Source organism: Leuciscus leuciscus, assembly GCF_965113295.1.
Source record: "Leuciscus leuciscus genome assembly, chromosome: 1".
Classification (NCBI taxonomy): domain Eukaryota; kingdom Metazoa; phylum Chordata; class Actinopteri; order Cypriniformes; family Leuciscidae; genus Leuciscus; species Leuciscus leuciscus.
The window spans coordinates 34,353,647-34,377,145 of NC_138725.1; the positions used below are offsets into that span (position 1 = coordinate 34,353,647).

General features: G+C 35.8%; 3 protein-coding genes and 1 long non-coding RNA gene across 4 annotated transcripts in view; all 4 read right to left on the reverse strand.

Annotated features, from left to right (window-relative positions):
• The window catches only part of LOC309478300, a 175,395-nt gene that overhangs the window by 99,637 nt on the left and 52,259 nt on the right, over nt 1–23,499 (reverse strand). The window lies entirely within an intron of this gene.
• The window catches only part of LOC309477335 (sterile alpha motif domain-containing protein 9-like), a 112,260-nt gene that overhangs the window by 17,300 nt on the left and 71,461 nt on the right, over nt 1–23,499 (reverse strand).
• Nucleotides 11,000–13,627, reverse strand: LOC309477721 (sterile alpha motif domain-containing protein 9-like). The gene has a single exon (XM_082141104.1). It carries the CDS (start codon nt 13,472–13,474, stop codon nt 11,894–11,896), a length of 1,581 nt encoding a protein of 526 aa, XP_081997230.1. The 5' UTR covers nt 13,475–13,627; the 3' UTR covers nt 11,000–11,893.
• LOC309478063 (sterile alpha motif domain-containing protein 9-like) lies at nt 13,867–14,671 on the reverse strand. Its single transcript, XM_082141527.1, has one exon. It carries the CDS (start codon nt 14,553–14,555, stop codon nt 13,959–13,961), a length of 597 nt encoding a protein of 198 aa, XP_081997653.1. The 5' UTR covers nt 14,556–14,671; the 3' UTR covers nt 13,867–13,958.

Below are 23,499 nucleotides of genomic sequence, written 5' to 3' on the forward strand. Positions count from 1 at the left end.
GTGAAATTTATGGTAAAAAAAATGCCAGCTATACCACTGTAAAAAATGGCCAAATTTTACAGTAACATGCTGTTTTCCATTAAAAAATATACCGTAAAAAATGCATTCTGGGTGATATTTGTCGTTTTCGAGAAAGTAGCCTACAGGAATATACTGTGAATTAACAGCGCTCAAAGTCGACACTTTAGAGACTGTGTTCAAAATCACAACCTATACCCTCATTCACTATTCCCTACATTAGTTCACTAATATAGTCCACTTGACTGAGTCAATCATTTCATAGTTAATTCGAAGTTAATTGAGACACTGAGGAACACCTGCTGTTAACAATCAGAATCACTGAAGGAAAGAGGAACATGAGGAACAGAAAAAAGATGAAATCAAGATAAAATAAATTAAATCTTAGCAAAAGATCTTAGCAGAGGAGGATTAAACAACTCCACAAACAGCATTACCAGCTTCACTTATTACTAACCAGACTGACTTTATATACGTCTACAGAAGGTCTTATTGAAAAGTGGCAGAGGTTTAGATTTTATTTTCATTTGATGTTACCATGATGGTGATCAGTGATTGCTTTAGTTGGGCTCTTGACCCTTGACTTTTGAATATTAGTTTTTCTTTTGCTGCGGTAGCTGTATCTTCAAAATGCATTTGCTATGGCAAAAAATTTGAAAGAATACATGATCAGATGACAATAGCTGTTTTTTAATGCTCTCAATCATCATATAGTGGCCCAATTCTCATCTCATTTATTGTCTAATGTTTTCATAGATTTTTTGATTTTGTTGTTATTGTGATTTTACAGTGTGAGATTTTTTCCAGGAATTTGCCATACAGAAAATATTAAATATTTTTAAAAGGTTATGTTAAGAACATACTGTAAAGTAACATACTGTCAATTTTACAGCAATTACCAACATTTTTACAGGACTTTATTGGCAACTTTTTTGCCAGTAAATTCCTGTAAATTATACAGGATTTTTTTTACAGTGTAGGTTTCCAGTATTTTAACAAAATGGTAGCAACCTTACTTTGGACTTAAATTTATGGCAAAAAAACAAACAAACAAAAAACATCAGCAGGACTTAAATGTGTGGTAAAAAATAATTTTGGTTGTTGTCAGGTTGACGTCTAAACCCAACGTTTGTTTGGCGTCAAGCTCCAACGTCAGAGAGATGTTGTAGTTGGTTGGAATAAGTGCTGCAAAAAAAATTTGACATGCATGGCAGCACATTAAATCTGTGAAGATCTCAGCAGAGGAGGATTAAACAACTCCACAAACAGCATTACCAGCTTCACTTATTACTAACCAGACTGACTTTATTTCATTTCCGTTTTAATGAAATCAATAGTTGTATTTTAAAGTTTGTGTCGTTGTCCACGTTGACGCGCAATTAAACTTGAAGAGGGAGTGGTCCTAGCAGACCAATCACAGCGCTTGCGTCCGCGTAGAGTTGGCGCGTTGTTAAATTTTTGGAGAGGTGCACGTCAGGGTACGCACGCTACACACAGCCTACGACGGCGTGAGTTTGATGCAGAAGTAGGCCTTCAGTAATGCATTAAATTAAAGGTTTTTGTGCACTAAAAACCAAGTATATTATTTGATAAACAACACTGCTAGATATGCTGTAGAATCAAATTTCTATTATGAATAAAACAATATTAAGACCACAAGTCCTACACTGTAAAAATGAATACGCTATATCTAATCAATAAAATTGTGGCAACAGATTACAAGCAATATTATTCATTAAATTTAACAAATTAGAATTGAGTAATAATTAATCAAATTAATTCCTTAAAAGTTAACCATTTAAAATGAGTAAAATTTACAACAATTTTTTTTTAAACAAAAATATCTGAATTACAGACAATAATTCAGACGTCAAAGATGAATTAAGAACTCTTTATTTTTTATGGCTAACATTGAAGACACCTGATGTTAGCGAAAGCTAACCCTTAAAATGGCAAGACCATAAAGAGACATCAGAAAATGTATAAGTAGACAGACTTCCCTTCTGTACCATTACACATGACTGTGTTGAAAAGCACTATTACAATATCATCTTTAAATGTGCAAATGACACAACCACCATAACGTGAGTTGATGCTAGACCACAGGTCTGATGGGAGGAATACTGGTGGAGAAACAGGAAGACTGAATAAGTCTTCTTCCACTTTTTTACATACTTTATTGGGACAAGCTTTACAAATTCAGATTCAAGAACTGAATTGCAATTTAAAAGGCTGTATAATAATAATAATAATAATAATATAATAGGAGTGACAACCCTATTTAGCTGAACACACAATGTCACTTTTACACATCACCAAATAGATTTTAATTAATAATGACTTATACAACTAATATATATATATATATATATATATATATATATATTTTTTTTTTTTTTTTTTTTTTTTTTTTTTACCCTTTATTTTACCAGGTGATGTCCCATTGAGATATTCAAATCTCTTTTACAAGGGAGCCCTGGGGCTTATACATACAGTATATCCAACCTCACCCAAAAACATACAACATACTGTAGCAACTGTGTGATTGTTTATATCATCACAAAAATGCAATCTATATTATCACCCAGCAATATAAAGTTGGATACATAAACACATGCAATACAATAATATAAGATTAAAAGATGTTTACTTTAAATGTATTGTATAGCTTTTTAATGGGACACAAATATATGATAGATATGACAGAACAAGATAGGCTTAATAATCGTTCAGTGCGCAAAACTGCGGCAAAACAGTATGTACACATTTCAAGAATGTAATTAACAATTTTTTTGGTGAATCAGATCTTTTTCCCCATGAAAATGTCATTTCTGGGTAACGTATTGAATTTTTTTATTAATTACATTTCTAACATTGTTGGCATATACAAATATATTGATATCCATAATTGGAGCTCAACAAACAATTAATGCTTGTAAAACTACATTTTAATCACAATTAAAAATCAATTTGGGATTTCATATTGGGCTAATTTCTGGCTGCTGATAACTCAAAATTCAGAACCAAATTAAAAAAAAGCTGGAAAATGTTTAAAAATGATTTCCAATAAAGTAAATAAGACTTGTTTTATCAGTAACTCAACAAAAACAGAATTGTGTAATCTAACACACAAATATGGGTTAAATTAATTGCCTGTGTCATTGTTAGCCGGAAGGACATTCTGCAATATTTTTCAGGATTACCATAAAAACCATCATCAGTATCATTTTTCTTTCCAACACTCAAACTTGAAACAAAGTAAAATGGTAAATGGTAAATGTACAGTAAATCTGTAAAATTATAATGCTTCATATAAATAATGGCCAAGGGTATAGTCTAACACATTATACAGCTAAAACACTTTGGCTTATTGCAAATGAGTCGAGTCAAGTCATCTTCATTTATATATAGCGCTTTTAACAACAGAGAGTAGCTTTACAGTGATAGGAAATTACAGTAACGGAGATTGTTTTGGCTTTACAACAGCTCTAGAATATAAAGTTATTGTCAAGCTAAAGTTAGTTTTGATTGATTTACTTCTGTCGCAACGATCATTAATTATTAACTTAGGGGCCGCTAACATGACACCGTTCAAACAGAAAACTCTTAAGTTCTGCAAACTTCAAAAATGTGCACCTTTGAGAACCCTGATGGCGTGCACATGCGTATTACATGTTTAGTTTAGGAATGTTTATAGGAGTGTGAACCTATTACAATTAAGATTTCAAGTTTGCTTGTTACTGATACGTTGAATGTAAAAATATTAATTTTAGGATAAGTGAACTTAATTAACTTAATTGTTTTGGACAAAATTAAGACTGTTAACCTTATTCAAATAAACAGCATTGGATTAACCTTATGTAATTAACTTAAGTTAATTAAAATAAATAATGTTACATAAATCCAACGCAACTTTGTTATGTGGAACCTGTTAACATAAAAAAGTTAATTAAAGCCAACATAGCATTTTTGTGTATGCTATGCATGAGTGTAGCTTCTGCATTTGCGTTTATCCTGGCTCTGAACCGTCTCTGCCTCTCTTTATTAGACAGAGGCATCTGGAAGGACAGAATTGACCTTAAAACCCCAGAAGCTATACTAATGCTTTAATAAAATGTTGATATATAAATAAATTTGATCACATTATTCATGATTTGACCAATTAATATTACAAAATTCAATTCAATGATAAGACCCATGCATGTGACTCATTGAATCATGAAATCAAGAGAAATGACAGCAAAAATATGGCAAAAAAACATATAATTATTTAAATAATGTTAATGTTAATAATATAACTATAATAACCATGCCTAAAAGTTTACAAATGTTAATTAAAAACTAGATTGTTGTGCATATGTCATTCTGGATAACGGATGACATGTCCATGGCTAACACAGGTTTTTTGTTATCCAGGAATGACAAAACAAATACTTTTTCTTTATAATCAGGCTATAACCACCTATGGAAAACTACAACTTAACTATCATCACTTAAGGTAATATTTTAGATCAAATAGATAGTTTTTATTTATTTAAAAGCATTATAAATGTTTTAGTGTTATCCAACACGATATTGCTACAAAGTGCACCAGTGACCGAAAAGGTCAAAATATCAACATTTTAAGAGACGCTTCCTGACCTTTACACATGTTCCGGTGCTCCTTCAGGGTCTTCTTTTTGATACAATATTATGTCACATGACATACCACAATACATTATGGTATAAAATGGTAATTGATGTCTGTTATCCAAGAATGACATTGAAGAGGATTTGGAGACAAAAGTCTTTCTGTCATAAAAAATTAAATAAGCTTAATATTATCACTATATTTGTAGGTATCATTTAAAACATCAATACAATTATGCCCAAGTAGATTTTAAATACCTTTATTTATATTTTTTACATTTTTGTCATATTTTTGTATTCAGACTTTAACATGACATTTTGGGACTTTTTTAATTATTTATAATGAATTCTCACATGAGTAATTAAAGAGGGGGAAGTTGAGTCACACTAGAACTCACAAGGCGGTCATTTTGACCGTTTTTAAATTTTCCAGTGTAATAACTTTGTTAAAATAAAATAAATGTGGCTGTAGGACTCTGACTTTTCCTAAATATGTGTATATTTTATTCTGACACTGTTATTTTATTAAAATCTCAAAAAACAAAACAGTTCAGACTATTTCCTAGAATGACCATGACGGTCATTTTGACCGCACGCATTATAGATATCACAAGTCCGTTACATTGCAAGTTTCGCGGAGGGACTTCATCACACGACTGGCGAGCGAACTTCACTCCGACCACATGGAATCAAAGGCCATTCAACTGGAGGAACTGCAAACAAAATAAAACCAAGGAGACATGTGCCAAATGTCACAAAGTGGTGTGTGGGAGCTGCACACGAAAGGCGGTGTTTACCTGTGTGGAATGTGCGTAAGCGTCAATGATGCGGGGTGTTTGCGCCGTTCAAATGGGCAGTTAACCTGATTTTGTTCGTTAATATTTTTTGTTCACTGAAACTAATCGTTCTAAAGCAGTTCGTTTTCTTGTTTAGCTAATGTTCATGTTTTTTCTTAGCCTGTTTGTGTGTGTAGCTACTGTATTGTGCTGCATACGTGTCCGTGAAAGTTTTTAAAATTCAAATGTATCAGTGTTTTTGTTATTGTAATGTTATAAGTTATTGTATCATAATATTTGTTTTTACTGTACAAAGAAAATAAGAAAATATTTATCAATTAGGCTGGAAAATACATTTTCGCATTCATTTGAATTAAGATTTTGTGTTTATTATTAGGCCTACCTATCATAACATTGTAGATCCATTTATTTTGTATTGATTATTGACCTTATTTACAAACAGGGCTGTACTAAACGGTATGAAGCTTTGACGTTTCCTAACTTTTGTGCATGTCTATTCACGTGGTGAGTGCGGTGAAAAAAAATAGTATTTTGACGCAAAACGTTACTCACATAGGCAGCACCTGTCGGGGCAATCTTTCTTTTGTGCTTGTTTAAAGGGCTATGACGACAGGAATTGAAAGCTTCATTGGAAAAGAGAAGGTTAACATGCTACAATAGATAGGCTATGACATGACGAAAATGACGTTCAGTACGGCCATATGAACGTCAAAGTATGAACGGTCAGAATGACCGCTATGGTAGTTCTAGTGTTAATGAAGTGCATTTAAAAATGTTTACATTTTTAATATTATGAATATGCTTTGGACACCAGAATTGACACGCCACGTCATTGACCCATATACAGACATTGAATAATTGAAAACAAACTAATAAAAATGTATCTTATTAATTAATAGTCAAACCTTGATGTTGTTGATGTCGGTCTCTGTGTGGCATCTGTCCATTTCCTGAGTTCTCAATAGCAAGTGAACCTTCTCTGCATGTCTTTATATAGACACACAAAAACAATGTCTGTGAAATCACATGACAATCATTAAAGTAAAAATCTCTCTCTCTCTCTCTCTCTCTCTCTCTCTCTCTCTCTCTCTCTCTCTCTGTACACATTTAATTCATTAATAATTGCATTATTGTGTGTGCAGACATTTGCCAGCTTCACAACTGATGTTTTTGTCAATAAATTGGTTTTAATTTAGTTCTAATGATGAATCTATCTGATGTTGATGAATCTATCCATGCTTTCCACACATTTCTGTACAGACATGTTCTGCATATAGTCTACTCGCTACCATTGAAGCATGTGATAAAGGCCTGTAATGACTGGGATTTCAGGCACCTTGACCTCAGTGAGAAGTTCTTTCTGATGACCTTTCAAAGATGCTGATGATGAACATAGAGTTGCATTCAGTTTATAATTTAATATATATAAAGATACTTTATTTTTTGAGTTTTGATTTGGTCTTAACTGTAAAAGAGTACTTGTCTGCACCTTCAAATTCAGAATAAAGGTTTGTGACTATTGTCTGCGAGTGCAAATTTCAACATTCAACTTCAGAATTTTATTTGACAGGTTTTCACATTGGAGCTGTGAGTGTAAATGTTTGCGTACAAGTACAAATATTTATTGTACAAGTTTGCAAATTCACATCTACGTGCTCTTGAGTTTTGCTACTCTTTTACCTTCATATAACTGGCACAAGAACACAAAATGTTCTAGTTGAGTCATGGCACAATCCTGTGGTGTAAGTGTGACTGTGACTGTGATGTGTTATGCCTGTCTCACACATACTTCGTGTGAAGCGAGTATGCGGTGCAGGAGCAGCACACGCTAGTGCTTTCACATGTGCTGCGTTTGCAGTGCGTAACTGATCCGCGGCTGTGCCACAAACACATACACACTCTTTTTATTGCAAATCCACAAGTTATCAGCAACTTTTATTTAAAAACAGTTTTGTCAGCATTGCAATTCTCTTTGTACACATGTACACTCTTTAATAGACGTATTCACATTTAAACACAATTTAAACAACATATTATTCAATGCATTACACTGAAAAAAATTATGAAAATGATGAAAAATGTTTTTATGGTAAGTGGTTGCACACAATTGATTTTAGCTACATTTAAAGGTGCTCTAAGTAACTTTTTTACCTTAACTGAACAGCTTCGGAGTCATTGGAATGGTTATATTACTTATTTTGGGTTGAATGGTGGTCGTTTCGCACCCCCCTGGTGCCCGTGAGCGGAAAATACACACTTGCAACTTTGAGCCGGCGGGACGCCGGCCGCCGCGTCAGGAAGTCTCGCGTGATATCAGGTCTCGCGATGTAAACAATTGCTTTACGGCCAAAAGAAATCTGCTAAAATGCTGTCATTATTGCGCTCCCTCACGCTGTTCGAACCCGAATGAAGAAGACGTTTTAAAGAATGTCCCATTTGCTTTGATGTCGTTGATCTACTGGCCTCTGGTGTCTGAGAATCAACAACGAGTTTTTACAACAGTGTTGTCAAATATCTATTGTCAAAGTTTCTATTAGAGAAACCTGTGAGCAAAAAGTGAGAATAGGCTACAGCGAAGAAATCCCGAAACTACTGAGCCCTGCTTTAAACAAATGTATTAAGTTGAACTTATTAAATTTTAGTTCAACTTAATGCATTTGTTTAAATGTAGCTTAAATCAATTGTGTGCAACCACTTACCATAATTTTTTTTTGTAAATTCAACGAATTATTTTTTTCATTGTACTTCTATATAGATTATATATTAAGTTGTTCAAACAAGTGGTAAAATATTTTACCATGTACTTAAAATCGCAAACATTTTAAATTAAAACTTAAAATTGACAAAAAAAAAATCCAGCCGACTCTCATGCCTTTTCTTTTGCATTTAAATCTTTATACAATAAATCTTGCATGTCACAAAGAACTTGTTTTTCCACCTCCACGAATGAGACGAGTGTCGTTCATTATGTCGCCTTGTTGAGGTAGGGGAGACCGTGGACACTTTTTGCATTTCTCTGTTACTCAGAGACTATTTAGACCAACCTAATTTGTATATATTAAACTTGCATCTGTCTGCTAATTACCCATACCATTTAAAGATGATTACAAATGACTTTTTGCTCACAGTATTTATTTGAATGGAAGAAGACAGATGTTGCAACTGACCCCAACCCAGGGTTGGCTCGACACGTGGGACGGTTGCCATTATATATTTAGAACAATAATATCTTAGTAAAAACATAAAGTATTGACAAACTATATATCATTTGAAAGCTTACAATCTCTAGTTTCATATTTGGTTTCTGTTCTTTAAAATAAATTACAGAGAAGCAGTAATTTATCAATTTGCAACAAGAATAGGCTACTTCATATTCATTAGGCGTGTTTAGGCCTTTATTTTGAAATAGCAATAAACATGAAAAATCATGAAAGATTGGTAGAAACCTCAGTTCATGAGTTCAGTTAAAGGGTTAAGGTGCTGATGAAGGCGCCGGCGCAGTTTTGCCACTCTGCTAGCTAGGCATGAGTGTTTCAACCAAGTCCGGGACCCGAACTGGGTGAGACGAGACTTTATTTGTTGTATTCATCTGCTACGGCATGTGTAACATTTTTCTGTCAACTCTGCATAATCCTTCGCGATCGATATCGCACGTTTGTCGATGGAGCGGGTTCAGACCATAGGCTACTAAATGTTCTGACCGCGTTTGTGCAGGACAAAGCTCTAAGGACATCAGAAGTTACAGGGACTGATGGCAGCTGTACAAAGTACACAGGCTACATCGTAATATCAATTTTAATGGACAGTAAAGAAAGGCAGAAAACCGTACAATCTGGTAGGTAGCATTATTTGATAGAACACCGGCACAGTATCTTCATATTGACGCGCTGCTAAACAAAGGCAGAGTACCGTAACTCAATTTGAGCGTTCCAAAACAAAGCCAAAGAGCGGTAACTGGTGTTACTGTGTTCTGCCTTGGTTTCTCATGGGCTTTTGGAAGTTACTGTTAAGACAACCCATTATTTTCTCGAAAAAACAATGGAATTGACTCAAGATACTTATCCACATGATAAAGGAGGTCTTGAATGTTCCAAAAATATCAATAACTGATTTTCGACCAAAAACGAAGTTACGGTCTTTTGCCTTTGCAGTATACTCTCAGATAAAAGGCCTAATCAGATGCAAATAGAAATATAAAACTACTAAAAAATATTATTTAAACTAACTTCATTCAATTATAGACAGTGGTTCCACACAAGCAAATCATTTTCTATTAACATTAATGGATTTTTTTTTTTGAATATATGTAAGCTTCTTGTATTGTGACAACAACTGAATGAGAAATAATCTATGTGAAAAAATAATGTCAAACCAATTCAATGGAATTGCTTCCCTGTAACTTAAACCGGTTAAGTTTAGTGAACATGCTTTAGTGTATTTAAAACTGCACTGATAAAAAAAGCGTTTTGGACCTACATGATTTATCAATTGAACTTCTAGATTATATTTAGCTATTAGCTATTAAAAGCACTTATTATTATCTTAAATGCTAAGATTTATATGCTCCTTCAGCCACAGGAGTTACATTTATTTGAATCAGTCCACATCCTAACCAAATGCTCCACTCTTCTCCACAATAACCCACTGTATTTTAAATGGTTTTAATAATTCCAATATAAATTGAACATTAAACACAAATACACACTATCAAATCTTCCCCTTTTCTCATTTTCTTAAAAACACATCAAATAACACTTAATTTAAACATGTGTTCAGCTATATGCAAAGCATGCTGGGAACTAACAAGCACCGCCCAGTTTCAGTTAATGCAACACAAATCATTCATGTAATCCAACACAAACGGATTAAGTAAACTTAAATTTTACATATATTTAAGCAGATTGAACACAATCAAATTAAGTTTGGACAAAATGTATAGCAATTGTGTTGCTTAAGCTCATTTTAATGAAGCAATTTGAACAAAGAGAAGAGATGTTGAGCGCACAAATCCCAGTGCATATCTACATCTAACAGTTTATTAATCATTTGTTTCTTCACACCTTTAAATTCCAGTAATTGTGCGTGCACTGTAAAACATTGTGCTGTAAAATCTACTGGCAGCTGTGGTTGCCAGTAATGTACGGTTAATTTACAGCCCTTTACCGTTAATTTACAGCTCTCCTTTTTAACAGTATGTTACTGTAAAAATGCCATGGAAGGCAACTTGTATCATTTGAAACCGATTGCTTCAAACAGTTTGAGTTCAAAAACTAGTGTTTATACTAATAGTACTGTGAACTTACATAATTTGAGTCCACTGAAAATTAATATTAAACTGCAAACACCTAATGTGTAATACTGAATTCATTAAAAATATGACTTTAACTAAAATCTTTGCAGTTGCATGCATGTACAGTATATGCTAATGTACTTAGTAAGGAGATTGTCACTGCATCAGCAACTACACATTTTTTGGTAAAGCTGCTTTGAAATAATTCTGAAAAGAAATACACATATCCAGACTTGACATGACTAGATGCAGGAGCCAGTAAAAGGAAGTGATAAGAAATACGTTTATTGGATAACCATTGGTCTTAACAGAAATATATTAAAGAAGTGTTATGATCACAAGCAAAGGGAATGGAAATGTTCTACTTAACAGTGACAGTAACAGTGACTTGTGGCCTTGAAGACCTTGAATAAAGACATGGTTACGTAGCAAAAGCAAGATTTTTCAAGAAACGTGTACATTGTAAGAAAAAATAAGTAGGAAAAATTATGTCAATGACATTTTCTTTTAACCCTAAAACACAACAAAATGCAAAGGATAGATTCAAAATACATCTAAAACACCTGTGAAAAAACAATATGGAAAATCCCTTCATATTAAAATCAGGCCTTTGTTTTACAGAAACTTTGAGTAGAGTGTAAATTGAAGTAAAATAAAAGTAAATCAAATATAATGAGTATATGATAAATGAGTACATATGAATATATCAATGTATGAATAAAATACAATAAGATGCATGTAAAATGTATGTAAAGAAAAATAAACAAACACAATATAATATAAAAATATAAAACTACAACAGAGGTACTTGTGTGCTCTCTGTAAGTCAGTGCATTACTGGCATTGGTCAGACTCTCAGTCATCACTCATAACATAATCACACCATTGCTTTTACAGAATTCACATAAAACACAATTAGGCATTTCTGCTAAACAAAGCCCCAAAACATGCAACATTAATGATTAAAAGATTGGCTTGGATTGATCACTGCATATAATAATAAAACATACCTAAATAATTTCTAGGAACAACTACAGGCTTTGGTCCAAGAGCTCATTCGACTTGATTGTCGTAGTGTTTTGAACTGGAAATCTAGAAGGTTTTCTCATTCATGATTCTCATGTCTTCAGTCAGATCCATTAGATCAGGCTTGTGCACTTTATGAATCAAAGTCTATGTCAAGTGCAACTGGTCCATTCATTGAGAATCCGATGAAGAATGTCACTCTTGTGCCATATTCTTTATGTAACTGGCTTCTGAACATTGGATCAACCATAACATTCACATCTTCAACCCAGGTCAAATTGTTGCGAATTTTACCAGAAACTCTGTGAAGTTTATTACTATTTCTCACTTGCTTCCAAATCTTTTCGTCATCCCATTGAGTTGAGATGTTCTGCCCTGATCCTAACCAGCTGTTAATATCCCTGTGGGAAATCAGGCCACCATAACCTTCGTCCTTCCCAAGGTAAAAATTAACTGCTGCTCTCTTTCCATTAGACACAGGTTTCAGGTAGGTTGAGTACAATGTCTTCATTTGTGAAGTTGGTAATGTGTGGTCAGCCTCTTGCCAGAACAATAAAACTGTGATGTAGTGCAATGGCAGAATCTCACTGAAGGGTGTGGGGCGATGGGTTATTCGAAGGAGTAATTTTCGAAGGTCTTGGTAGGGAATGATGTACTGAGATTCAGGGTTGATGTTGGCCAGAATTACATTGGCATTGATAAAGTTAACAATGTCCATTGCCTCTTGTGACTTCAGAATGAAATCATACTGCTGGATGATCTCTTCAAGAGTTGTCGCAGAGTCTTCCTCATACAAATATTTTAGAAGTCCTGTATAGGAATCACCCTGGTTTCTCTCCAGATATTCGCGCGCCTTCTCAATTTTAACCTTGGTGTTCATGCACTCATTCTTGACCAGCTCACTCCAATTTATTTTACAAAAGAGATCAGTGTACTGTTGAAAGTACCTGGAAACCTTGGGCTTTGTCAGTTCTTTTTGTTTGTCTTTCTCCGAGAAAAAGGGTACTAAATGTACAAAAAAATTGTCAAGAAAATCAAAATGATCCTTCATTGTGTCTTTTAGTTGAAGAAGACACTTCCTATGCTTCTGCAATACATGGTAATATTGATTGAGTTCAGGGTTCTTCCTTGACAATTCTTCAATGGTAATTTTACCCAAGAGGACTTGACCAAGACAGTTAAACAGTGGTGTCTTTTGCAGTATTTGTATAACTGTAGCTGCAGTTTGAAGTTCACCGAGATGGCCAGCAGTGTTGTAAGTGTTATAATCCTTTAGTCTTTGCTGTCGAGATACGGCCTCTTTGTTTGCAGTTTGTTGTGTTTCTTTGCAAGCTTCTGCTGCAGATGTAAGATACCTATCAAGACTATCTGGCTTGATGGGATCATCTTTGTCTTTGTGAACAGCATGCTTGAGCCCACGTACAAGTACCTGTGATACTGTATCGCATATGTATGAGTTGTCCTTTGAAAGGTCTTTGGCTTCCTTTGCCCAACTCATGGCCATTGTAAAGTCCTGTTTTTTGATGTAATAGTACCTGGCGAGGAGCTGGAATATTACTGCATCCTTTCTGTAGCACTTTGCTGCATTGTGTAGAACAATTTCTTCCATCCCTGGAGTCTCTTTCATTATATGTTGGATAAGAGGAGAAAAAAGTGAGTCTTCAGCCTTAGCTGAATATTGCCTTCTCACCAACATGCTGTGAACATCCTGCATTAATTTTTGTTTCCCCAGAGCGTACTCATAAAATAAGTCTGTTGTGAGCAGAAGGTTAGTGATTTGTGCCTTTGACACTTTGTATGACAAAGTCGACAGCTCTTTCAAACAGTGTTGAGCTATACTTGAGTGTATAATTCTCACACCCTCAAAGGTAATGTTGGAATAGGCTGTGCATCTTGTTAAAAGAGTTGAAAATTCCTTAAATCCATCTTCAACTTCAACGTTTGGTTCCCTTCTCAGTCAACCAGTTGTCAACATCCAGCCCGGTCTCACCCCAAAACGTCATATACTGACGGGTCTTGACCATACGTCAACATACGACGAAAAGGGTACCCCTATAACGTCCATATGAGACGAAGACATAAGCACACCAGCAGCGCCTCCTAGCGGTACCCTAACGCATACCTAAACCTACCCATAACCCGAATCGTCACACATGGACGTTAAAGGGGTACCCTTTTCGTCGTATGTTGCCGTATGGTCAAGACCCGTCAGTATGTGACGTTTTGGGGTGAGACTGTGTTACAACATCAGAGGGGTTTTCCTCATGAATGCCTCCATTACAGAAAACCCAGCTTGTGTTTTTGGTCAGCTTTAACTTGTTTAAAATGTCTTCAACTGCACCTGTAACTTTATACTGAGCTGGTAAATGAACATTGGACTTTTTTCTCTCTTCAAATAGCTTATTCAGGCCACTCTCAGCAGATTCTGGATCAAAATCCAGAACAGCCACTAGATCCATGGGATGAAGGAAATCCAGGTTTTCCAGCTGAACAGGATGAGACTTGTTAGCCACCAAAATGTATGATGTGAAGTGTGACTTGTCTAAAGACTGGGTCCCTCCTGTTATCATCTCACACAGTTTAGAGCCTTGCACACTGTTTTTGACAACATAGAGATGCTTTTCTTCAGCGTCCTTCCTCAACTGGGACAATCGTTGCATGTTTGCAATTGCAGTATATTTCTCATACTCCTTTGAGGAAGCAGATGTAATAAGATTCTTGCTGCTGCTGCCATCTATTATAAAGAAAGACTTGCCATCATTCTGCTTCCTCTCTGCACCATTGGGCTCTTGCATCTCATCTTCATTTTTATCAACATTATAAGTGTTAAAGTGAAATTCTTCACAGACTATGGAGGACGGCTCTATGTCTACCTCAATAACACGTTTTCCTGCACTGCCCTACAAAGCAAAAAGGCAGTAACTGCATTTTTGGTCAAAAATGAGTTATTATCATTTTTATAACATTCAATGCATCCTTTGTTATGTGACAAAACATCTTATCTCAAATGTGTGTCGTTTTGGAGAAAAATGGTAGTCGTTTGTACAGTAACTGCAAAAAGCCCTAGTGAAACAAAACATGAATACAGTAACATCCATTACTGTATTCTTGTTATGTTTTACCTAACAAAAAATAACCGTGTTGCTGCGTTACTGTTTCCATGGTGAACACACACAGCTGATTTCGCGGCATCCTCACGAGACGGTTTTAACATTTGTGATTTCACCCTTCTAACTTAACACAAATTTTGTTTGAGATGGCACAAAGCCGGGGAAAGAAGATGGTCGAACTGGCGTTGAAAAGAAAATACCCGGAGAATGGTAAGTTACAGTGACAGATTAAACATTTAGAGGATAGGCTATCACAATATAAACACCTGTCAGCTGCCAGGGCGGGACTTCCTCTCAGATGTCCATTCAGATAGCATTATGCTAATTGACAGGCGATGTTTTAAATAGCTTTGCTTACCTGCCCCTGATCCTCCCTGCTCCTAGCTGTAACTTTATCCTCTGTAACTTCACATCATCGCCGATGACATGTCATAATTTTGTTGTTCATGTCACAAAGTTATAATCCAACCAGCGGTGGAAAAATATTCAATAACTAGAAAAGCACTCGGAGAGCACTAACCTCTGTCAAGGTAGCCTAATTCACTGAGGCAATACAAATTCCAAATGTCCCGTGTGCCGGATCACCACCAAAATGTAGTCATCTGTTCCTTGTCCTAATAGCCTACCCATGTTGTCCGAAAATGTCATCCAAATCCGTACAGTACTTTTCGAGTTATCTTACTAACGAACAGACAGACAGAAACAGCACCAAAAGATAAGCTTTGGGCGGAGGTAAAACTTCTAAAGGCATCAAGCTATCCCATAACATCCAAGCAGCCAGCGTGATCTTCTTCGCTCTTATTAGCCTACATGAACGGCGTCTTCTTTTTTCATAGGCTAATCATTCACGGCGTTGTTGTCCAGCAGGAGAATATAACTGTCCATAAACACAGCTATATGTAACAGTTATTCTTTAACGTGACAGGTGTCTGTTCAACTTAAAACACACTCTCTTCGCGGCCGCTGTTTGAAGACTATGTCCGCTGTTTGAAGACTATGTCCGCTGTTTAGAGAAGTTAGCGAGTTGTGAGCAAAACTGACATCTTTCTCTTTCCATGTTTTCAACAAAAACAAACTTCTGCAGAGCGAGCCGGCAGGTATTTACGCCCCCCTTAGCGCTCAGGCTCAAACACATTGGTTCCTGTTCCTAAGCATTTATTTATTGCACGGTTTCTTCTTCTGAATATAAAATTATATATTTAATTTGGATTCCCCTTTATTATATTAACCTATGAAAATGTTGTCCCTCACTGTTAACCCTTGCTGTAAAAAAAGGCCTAATTCTTACAATATCATACCATTTTCCATTAAAACAGCAATATACCATAGACAACAAAAATAGCCTACAGGAATATACTGTGAATTAACAGTGCTCAAAATCGACACTCAGAGGCTGTTTTCCCAATCACACCATAACCTCATTCACTATTCCCTACATTAGTTCACTAATATAGTGAATGAAAAGAAGTGAGTGAATTGAGACACTGATGAACACCTGATAAGCAGAATCACTGAAGGACAGAGAAACAAGAACAGAAAAAAGAGAAACACAACTACAACTGACTTCCAGCCACTGAGTGTGAAAACAGTTTACAAACCAGTTTAACATTATTTCTTTTGTACAAAAGTTATTGTTGAGATTTAACAAATATTTAATTGTTGATGTTTTATTGAAAATAATAAAGTTATTATCACCATGATGGAGATCAGTATTTGTTTCAGTTGGGGTCTTGAACCATTAACTTTATTATATCAGTTTTTTCTCTTACTGCTTTAACTGTGCGTTTATAAAACACATGTGTTATGGCAAGAAAAAGTCAAGAGAAAGATGATAAGGTGTTTATGACTGTTGTGATGATTACATTATCATCCTGGACATGTCTGATTCTCTGATCTTAACCAGTGTAAAAGCTTTGGATTTATGGGTTTTTCATATTTATCATATCTTTTAAACTATAATGTGAAATACGGTAATGTTTCTGTAATTAGTTTTTTTAGAGTTTTTTTTGAAATAATATAGAGTTTTAAAACTTTTTGAACTCCTGCTTAACTCAGACACAAACAGACATCAACAATCTGCACATGAATCTCAACAATGGTGACAATAAAAACTTTCATGTCGTAATGCATGCTGGGTTCCAGGATTGTATAAAACTCCCAGCATGCACTCCTGCATGAATAAATAAATACAAATAAATGATTGCCACCATTGATGAGAGACATATGCAGATTTTTGATATTTCTGTGTTTCTACAAGACATTGTAGCTCTGTTTCTTTTTTAGGCTGTGTATTATGTGTTAAAAAAATATCATTGTAATTTATTACTATGGTTTTACAGTGGTGGTAATATAACACTTTTGATAAAGAATTAAAAACTGAAAGATATTTAGTGTATGAACAGGCTACGATGATTTTTCCATCATAATCAGTATAACTGCAATCATTCACAAACTGTGTGTGCATAAGTGCAAAGACACAGTTCATTCAGCCAGTGAAATACTAATGTTAAATAGTCAAGGATCAGCATCCCAACTAAAGCATACTGATCTCTACTGATCTCTATAGTGGTAACTTCAAACCAAACATTTTCAATTAAACATCTCAATAACAACTTCTGTAGATGTATGACAGAAATAAAGTCATACTGTTAATAATAAGTGTAAAAATGTGTAATGGCTGGAAGTCAGTTAGTTCTTGTGTTTCTCTATTTTCTGTTCTTGTGTTCCTCTTTTCTTCAGCGATTCTGCTTGTTAACAGCAGGCGTTCATCACTAATGCTCAACAATAACTTATTTAACTTATTATTCAACATATTCACTTAATTATCTCACTGCAACACTGCGTCAATGTTACTTTTTACTCTTTGTTGTATGGATTTTCCTGTGGGGTTGAAAGGGTTAACAGTGTAAGATAAAAAGACACACCCACAAAATTTATTTTAAAAGTAATAAACTGTAAGTTATAAAAGAGGTTTATACTGGCAACACTGTTGCCAGTAGATAACTGTAAAATTTATTTTTTGGGTCACCATTGTGCTGAAGAGTAGAGCCTGCACTTCAGTCCAGGAGAAGATCTACAAGCATTGATGATACGCTGCATGTTGCTTTATTTAACAGGCGGTGACTGTGTAGTTGCTGGTCCAGTGGAAATCATTTTATGTACAATAGTTTTTTTAGTGGTCTCAAATGAAAGAAGTTCACAGTAATACTCTGCTCACATTATTAATACATTATAAATTTTAGTTAATACATTTAAATGACAGTTGGTCAATTTAAGGCAGTCGGTTTCTGCAAGTGTAATTAGTTAATTTGAATTTTAATTTAGTGCATTTTTACAGAAACAAACTGTAGATTACAGTAAAGAACTGTACAATTAACAGTATATTACTGGCAACAGTGTTGCCAGTATTTTACTGTAAAAAAACCCGGTAAGGTCTAACAGTGCTCTGCATGACTGCACGCTTCTATGTTTTATCCTATTATTGTATGCCTAATGTAACTTATGAAGCCAGGCTGCGTTTTTGTGTGTTGGCTTTTCTTTCTTCATTTTCATTAAGGGTGCAAAATTATTAATTTATTATTGTGTTAGCCTAATTCATGCATTATTTTGTCATGGACCTAATTGAAGTTATTCCCTGTACAATGAAATATTATGATGTACAGACATCAATATACATATTGATCAGAGTGAAGATGTTGTCCTGTAGGTCCATATAATAATAGTAGTAATAATAATAATAATAATAATAATTTGCAGTACACAGACAGACAGACAGACACAGACAGATGTGGATTTACATTCATGCCACTAATTTTCTCTCTTTTTCATTTAAGATACACATGTAGGTATTCCATCAAAGAGGCAGCAAGTCCTGCCCCCCGCTGAAGAAATGGAGTGGACCATCCTGGACACTTTACTGGATACCACCAGCGTGGACAGCTTATACGGTGACATTACACAGACCTAGATTATGTCCCAACCCCTACGATGACACAGACTGAAGTGGAACTTGGAGACCCAGGGGAACAAGTTCAAGAGCCAGAGCCCCAGCCCCAGCCAGAGCCACAGCCAGAGCCACAGCCAGGGCCACAGCCTGATGTGGAATCACGTCGACCAGCAATGAGAGAGCCATGTGGTGCCAAATGTCGAAGAAGGTGTACAGACCATATTTCAGAGGAAAGACGGAGGGAGATATGGAGTCAATACTGGGAGATGACCTACACAGAAAGACGATCATGGATGTTTTACTCAGTTACCCCAATGCCAACCAAAAGAACAACAACCGGCCCAGAAAGTCGCCGTGGCTGCTCATTCATCTACCAGCTGCAAAACCAGAAAGGAGAGCCAAGACAGGTCTGCAAAATGCTTTTCCTGTCATCATTGGGCTATCACCCTAAAAATGACAGTCTAGTCATTTCCATGATGGGGAAGTCGAACACCAGCCCACTGGTTCCATCCAAGGACCAGAGAGGAAGGCAGGCTGCAGTCAACAAGATGGACGTGAAGACCCTTGATGACCACATTGAGTCCTTCCATCCTTGTGTGAGCCATTACAGACGGGAGCATGCCCCAAATCGACGGTACCTGCCTAATGACATCACAATAAAGATGATGCACTCAGACTACCTTTGCTAAACTTGGGGAGGAGCAATGTGAGGACTGTTTGGAACATGCTGAACATGCGAACTGCCACACAGGGGAGACTGAAAGCACAGATTGCCCAGAGTGCCTAAGGTGGAACAAACATAAGCAGTCTGCCCTAGAGAGCCGCCAAAGCTACCAGGCAGATGCAGAGAGGGACTGGCCGGACATGACATCAGTTCGGAGCGTGGACCTCCAGAAGGTGATAATGCTGCCACGCATGCCAGGAGTCAAGTCAGCAGTATTTACTCGTCGCATCGTGGCATACCACGAAACATTTGCCTCAGTGGGGAAAAAAACATACAAAAAAAACACCATCTCTGTATTGTGGCACGAGGGAATGGCTGGGCGAAGTGCAGCGGAAATTACATCAGCATACACAACTGCATTGGAGAAGGAGCGGGATGTACGCCACACCATATTCTGGGTGGACAACTGCAGTGCACAGAATAAGAACTGGTGCCTTCTATCCTCACTTGTCACTCTTGTGAACAGTGACACCTTTTCACAGGAGGACATCACACTAAAGTTTTTTGAGAGGGGACACACATTCATGAGCGCAGACAGTTTCCACCATGGTGTCGAGCAGCAAATGAGGAGCCGTCCAGGTGGTGTGGTCTACGACTTTGAGGACTTTGTGAGTGTTGTGGCAAGCTCCAACTCCAGGAAGGTGGATGTTGTCAAATTGTAGAATGCCAATGTGCTAGATTGGAGGGATGGCCACTCCACCGTCAAGGTCAAGAAAGCGCAAGCACCAAAGCTTAGGGAGATGGTGGAGATACAGGTGTGGCGTGGCTCCAAGAGCCTCTTTTACAAACTATCCCATACGGAGAATGAATTTATGGAATTGGACTTCCTCATGAAGAAATTCTCGCTGAAGGTGCCCACTCTTTTGCGACCACAGAATTGAGGGGTTGAGGAGGTCAACAAGAGAGACATCATCTCTAATCTTTGTCCTCTCATGCCACCAAACAGGAGGGTGTTCTGGTATTCCCTGCCTGTGAGCAATGTTGTGGAGGATGAGGAGTAATAACCATATGAAATGTGGTGTTCATCAATTATTTTTATTATTATTATTATTATTATTATTATTATTGTCATTATTTGTTGTTATTATTATTATTGTTGTTATTATTGTCATAATCTATAATCTATATACAATCTATTATTAACTGTATGTTTACTAATTTGAAATATCTGTCCCATGTATTCATTTCATTCAGTACTTTGTGTTTATAAACCTACTGAAACAGATACTGCACCATATAAAATCATCAACTTGTTTATCTTAGTTATCATCATAAGAGTTTGAAAAGCCTTAGAAACACTTCAACACTTGCTCTGTTGAATTGGAGTTTAACTTGCCTATATTGCTCCAAAGAAAAGTTGTTTTGCAGTGCTTTAACATTAATGTGATTTGTAGGTATAGCAGATACTACATTACAGACAGAGGTGGGTAGAGTATCCAAAAACTACTTATAAAAAGTACTTATAGAAATATTTACTCAAAGTAAAAGTAAAAGTAATAATCTTAATAGTTACTTGAGTAAGAGTAAAAAAGTATCCAATGAAAAAACTACTCAAGTAGCGAGTAACTAGTTACTTCGGATCATATAGGCCTATATATAGGCTATATATATATATATGAAGACTTGATGCAAAAGCCTCTGAGTGCCATCTGAAATTTTCTTCTAAAACAATCATTTTTATCAAGCTCGTATATTTAAATTCAGTAATTTCACTTTAATGACAATTAATAGGTAGGCTACTTTTCATTGCCATTTAAGTGTGAACATAAACATACAAGCTTGATAAAAATGCTCTTTTAGAAGAAAATTTCAGATGGTACTTAGAGGCTTTTGCCTCTTAAGTCGTCATATATATAAAATATGATATTATTTAGATTTTGTTTATTTAAATGACTATTATTATCAGCTATCTTTGCAACAAAAACAGAAGAGAGACGTAAGCAATATTTCTGCCATCTGTATAGCTCGAAAATCATTGCCTGTCCTCTGGTTTGTATAATAGTAACTTATACAACTACATTTGGATTATTAGACAATGTCGAAATAAAGTGAATCTGCAGAGTGTTGCATTCAAAGGCATGTATTGACAGAGAACAGTTAAGAACTCTTCACATGTGCTCGCGCTCATGACTGCTACTGAACCTGAACACACACACACACACAAAAAAATAAAAAAAAATAAAAATAAAAAAGTACATCGACGAATCTTCTTCTGACTGTTCTCCAAAATATAATCAAATGTATATTTCTGCAAGCATGTTTTAACTGGTTAACTATCTACGGCAGGCAAAGGCATTCGTTTTCAAGTCGAGTTCGCACGCCACTGCGCAATACACACATACACACACACACTACCGCGGGATGGCGGGTGTTCATAAACTGAACACCCGCCATCCCGCGGTAGTGTGTGTGTGTATGTGTGTATTGCGCAGTGGCGTGCGAACTCGACTTGAAAACGAATGCAACACATGTGAACAATGGGAGCTTATTTCTAAATTAATGTATATGTCCAAAAAACGGGTAATGTCATACTTTCTAGTATCGTGGCGTAATAATCTGTTTGGTTGTAAAATGTATTACCTGAGTGAAATTAAATCGAATATATCGTCCTGACTCCTGTGGAATCATTCATTCACAGACAGCTTACGAAGATGTTCAACCAAGGGCGTAACTTTGGGTCTACCATTGGGGGGGTTAAACTCGCGGCATATTTATTAATTTATTTATTTATTGAATAATTTTCTTGCGTAAAAGGTAACATGCTAATTTGCCGTTCCTGTATTAGAAATACATTGTGATACTTTTACTGATTTAGGCTACTTAACGTAAATGCAGCTGTTCACGACTATTTATGCCATAATGACACATAGTAGTTAAATTAAGTGTTTAAGCACTAGCCAGCAGTGGCAGCTTCCATTTAATTGATTTTTTGTGTGTGTTCAATATCTTATGAAAAAAAAAACAAGAACTTAAAGATTAATCAATTGCATCACTGTATTGGCACCTACATGCAGCAAATGTATTATGCACAATTCAACTCTCAATACATTACACAATACAGGGTGGCACACTGGAGTGCAGCTTGCACCTTTATTCTAAACAGATTTCACATATGGTGGGCATCACCAAAACTCAGTGTTTCTCAAACTTCTTCTGCCATTCCCCACTTCGGAGGTAGGAAAGGGGTCCGAGCCCCACCTGTCCCCAATCACCCCAACAAAATGTTAATAAACTAGGCTTTAAGTTGAACTATTAAAATGTATTTTATTAACATCACATTTAAAAAACTTAACATCAAAATAACAGCATTAAAAACTTTCAAATAGAGAAAATGAAAGTGCAATTATATTATCACTTTGCATGAAAGAAGACTCAAAAGTAGATAAAAAAAATTGTGTTTGCATTTAGCCTCTGATAACATCAAATTCAGAAACTGGGAAAATACAAGTGTGGACTAACGTTAGTTTTGCTTTGATTCCTTTTGTCACTTTGCAAACTCCATGCAAAAAGAACAAAAAATAATAATGAATAAATAAAAATAATAATAATAATAATCTCAAATTGAGCCGGAGGTAGTAAATTCCTAATAATGTACGTATTTTTTTAAGTATTGTATTTGTAATAAGATAACGTTACCTAAAATACGTTGTACATACAGCTCAACTAACGCGATCGTTATAAGGTGTTTGAACAACAAAACACATCCACTTGCACATATTTGACAATCGAAATATATGATATATCCTGCTATAGCTAACAAATGTGTGAAATTTTGAATAAAGAAGGAAATAAAAGCAGATCATTGTGGCTGCGGTGTGACAAGCAATGAATGACGCGTCTCCATGGGAACCATAAAGTGATACGATCAATAACGGTCGCCTTGAACAACTTTTAAACTTACGTGTGAGAAGGTTAAGCAAGGCTTACATTAAAATGTGTCTTTGTTATGTTTTGAGTGT